This window comes from Girardinichthys multiradiatus, chromosome 3 (assembly GCF_021462225.1).
Source record: "Girardinichthys multiradiatus isolate DD_20200921_A chromosome 3, DD_fGirMul_XY1, whole genome shotgun sequence".
Classification (NCBI taxonomy): domain Eukaryota; kingdom Metazoa; phylum Chordata; class Actinopteri; order Cyprinodontiformes; family Goodeidae; genus Girardinichthys; species Girardinichthys multiradiatus.
Window position 1 is genome coordinate 7,858,964 of NC_061796.1, and position 3,099 is coordinate 7,862,062.

The 3,099-nt window shown below is 41.9% G+C and overlaps 1 protein-coding gene across 1 annotated transcript; it reads left to right on the forward strand.

The window, feature by feature from the left end:
• Positions 1-863: 863 nt before the first annotated feature.
• On the forward strand, positions 864-2,182 carry nr0b2a (nuclear receptor subfamily 0, group B, member 2a). Its single transcript, XM_047361529.1, has 2 exons — positions 864-1,486; positions 1,600-2,182. Exons 1-2 carry the CDS (start codon positions 952-954, stop codon positions 1,845-1,847), a joined length of 783 nt encoding a protein of 260 aa, XP_047217485.1. The 5' UTR covers positions 864-951; the 3' UTR covers positions 1,848-2,182.
• The last annotated feature ends 917 nt before the right edge of the window (positions 2,183-3,099 follow it).

The window sequence follows — 3,099 nt, forward strand, 5'->3', positions numbered from 1 at the left end:
GCTGTTTATGTATCATAGTTGTCGCACCTCATAGCATATAGACAGGACACGGGGACGAGAGAGAAGGGGACAACCTGTAGAAAATATCCAGCACCATGTGTCAAGCCCAGGACAAGTTCATTAAGGGCTGACAGATGTGGTGCATGGTGTCCATAATTTAACTTTAAATACCTCAAAACTACTTCCTCGCTTACTCTCGCATGTCAATCTATCTTTACATAAACTCAAGGGGAAGGTATGTCTAATTCACTGTTCTTAAGCAGGAAAGGAATCAGTTGAAACTGATCTCTTTGTTTTTCGAAACTTTTTCTGCTACTCTAGTATATTTTTAGCCTTTTTACTGCCCTTCACAGCTGTGAAAATATTAGATTTCACACCTGCATGGATTTGACATGATAACATTTCTGTTGATAGCTCCAACAATTCAGAATTTCCAGCTTTCTCAAAAACAAGTAAAAAAAACCTCCTGTTGCTTCCAGATTAAATGTTTACTCAGACAAAATGTAACTTAATAAGGACATAATGTGAAGGTTAATGGGCTTTTTGTGCTCTGGCTTACTTCCAGCCTTACAGGTGTTAGGTGCCGGGTACAGTGACACAGTTGGAGGCTGATTACCTCTGCAGTCCTTGGCAGCTTGGTACAGCCTGGGTTAATGACACCGGCTTCCAGATAAGGCCAATCCCTCATGATTTCCAAGTGTTACTCCAGCATCTACTTTTCATTGAGAAAAGCTTATCTGTTTCCCAGGGTTGTTCCAGCAGTCACCTGGCAGAGCATATGGTTGTTTTTCACATAGCGTGTATTGACATTTCAAGGTCCAATGAGGAGGCGGGGGGGCGGCCTTATAAGTAAAGGTAGAGTGGAGGAAGCAGTAACACCCGCCAGCTCACGCAGAGAGAATTCAAACTTCTACTTGAAGAGATCATACAGCTGCATCTTGATCAGAAAAGATGGACAGCAAATGTAACTGCTCGACCAGCGGTGATAGGTTTCTAAATCCTATCCTCTACAACATCTTGAGCCAAATGGAGACCGGCAGACCAAGCCAAGACACCCTCAGCAACACCTCAGCTCCTCACAAATGCAACTGCGAGGTGCGGCGGATGGTGTGCCTAATCAGATCCTCAGAGGTCTGCAAGGAAGCTTCTGTAGTCCTGGTCAAAACTGTCCACTTCATGAGAAACTTACCAGCTTTCAACCAGCTGCCACCAAGTGACCAGTATGCTCTTCTTAATAGCTGCTGGGCGCCACTCTTCATTCTGGGTCTGGCCCAGGAGCATGTGGACTTTGATGTGACGGACGTTCCAGCTGACAGCATGCTGAAGAGGATTCTCCTGAACCGCCAGGAGAGCCCGGAGATGGAGAGGGAGCAGCCTGCCATGGCAGGTGTTAGCAAACTGAAATGCTGTCTCAAGAAGTTTTGGAGTTTGGATTTGAGCCCAAAGGAGTATGCATATCTGAAAGGGACCACAATATTTAATCCAGGTAGGTACTCGTTGGAGTTAACTTTGTTTTAAAATAAATTACCTCCAAGAAATTCATATTATGCGAAAGTGCATAATTCCTAAACGTACGCCCACCCCTCTTTTTAACAACAGATGTACCAGAGTTACAGGCAGGCCTGTTTGTAGAAGGACTGCAGCAGGAAGCTCAGCACGCCTTGAAAGAGTTGGTCCAGCTCCTTCATCCAGGGAACCAGGAGCGCTTTGCTCGGATCCTGCTCACAGCCTCCATGCTTCGGGGCATCACGCCCAACCTCATCATCGAGCTGTTCTTCCGGCCTGTGATTGGCCAGGCCAACCTGCTGGAGCTTCTGGTTGACATGCTCTTCTGCAGAAATTCGTAGTGGTCCTCAAGACACTGGAGAATGTTCAATTGTCAAAGTGATCATATGTTTTTGTTTATTACACCCCTGCATTGCTGCTCTCAAACCCCAAAAATCGACAAAAGAAATTGTTATTTTTCTACATGGGATTAGGCTTTGCTTCCATTTTTTAAAGAAGCTGAAACCACTTTAGCCCAGACTGAGCAGCATCCTCCACAGAAAAGAAAACTTTGTCTTTCCACAGACTGTGCCCTACAGTTAGTATACTTGATCTTCTTTTCTGTTGTTTTGTTGTTTTATATAAATGTTGTTTGCTTCGAATGAAGACTTGAAATAAATATATTTTTGTACATGAATTTAGTTGTGGCATTCATTGGTCCCCATGACACTCTCACCCTTACAGTTCCACTCACAGATCCATTATTTCTGACATGTTGAGCTCCAGCATTCCACAACGGAAATGTTTTTAAATTCTTTCAAGTGTGTCCAAGGCATAAATCTAAAGGTTTCTATAACACTTCTTTAGCTTCTTGGAACCGTCTTGAAATATGGTAACAAAAACAAATTCTATCAAATGAAAATACTGTGCCTCACTGTTAAGCAGGTGTGATATTGTAAAGATATAGATAATTAGATGATGAAAGATTAGGAAAACATTGTTCTCATTTCTCAGACGTATGTAAGCGTACACAGTGCCTTGCAACATTATGCCACTTGAAACATTTTGTGATGCTACAACCATAAACTACAGTGTGTTTTATTGTTTTCAGTGATAAAACAACACAAAGTGTTGTTTTATCACTTTGTGTTAAAACAAACTCTGAACAGCTTTCCCATTTCCTGCTAAAAGAAAAACATCCCCATTTCATGATGCTGCCATCACCGTGTTTTCTGTGGATGGGTGTGTTGACGTCTTTGCTGTGTTACCTGCTTGGCTTGTGGTAAACGGCAAATTGGACTTCTGGTGGTTTTCTTACTGCAAAACTGGTGTATTAAAGGTATCAGACAAAGTAGGCTGAATACATAGAGCATTTTTCAGGCTTCATTTGCAAAATTATTTGAAAGCCAACTATGTTTTTCCTTCCACTTCTCAGGTATGCACTGCTTTGGGTATCTGAATAAAATTCCATCAAGCTTGTGGTTGTAGAGTGACAAAATGTTAAAGGTTTTACTAATAACACTATTGCAAGACATTGTATATGGTAAAACAAAAATCTCTGTTTGAAATTCTTGAGTTGTTACAGTAATTCTAACAATGGTCCTATGTCTCCCT

Bases quoted from the DNA above. Each gene is read 5' to 3' on its own strand.
- nr0b2a (XM_047361529.1), top strand. From the start codon at position 952: ATGGACAGCAAATGTAACTGCTCGACCAGCGGTGATAGGTTTCTAAAT. The intron at 1,487-1,599 runs GTAGGTACTCGT...TTTTAACAACAG, and splicing joins GACCACAATATTTAATCCAG to ATGTACCAGAGTTACAGGCA.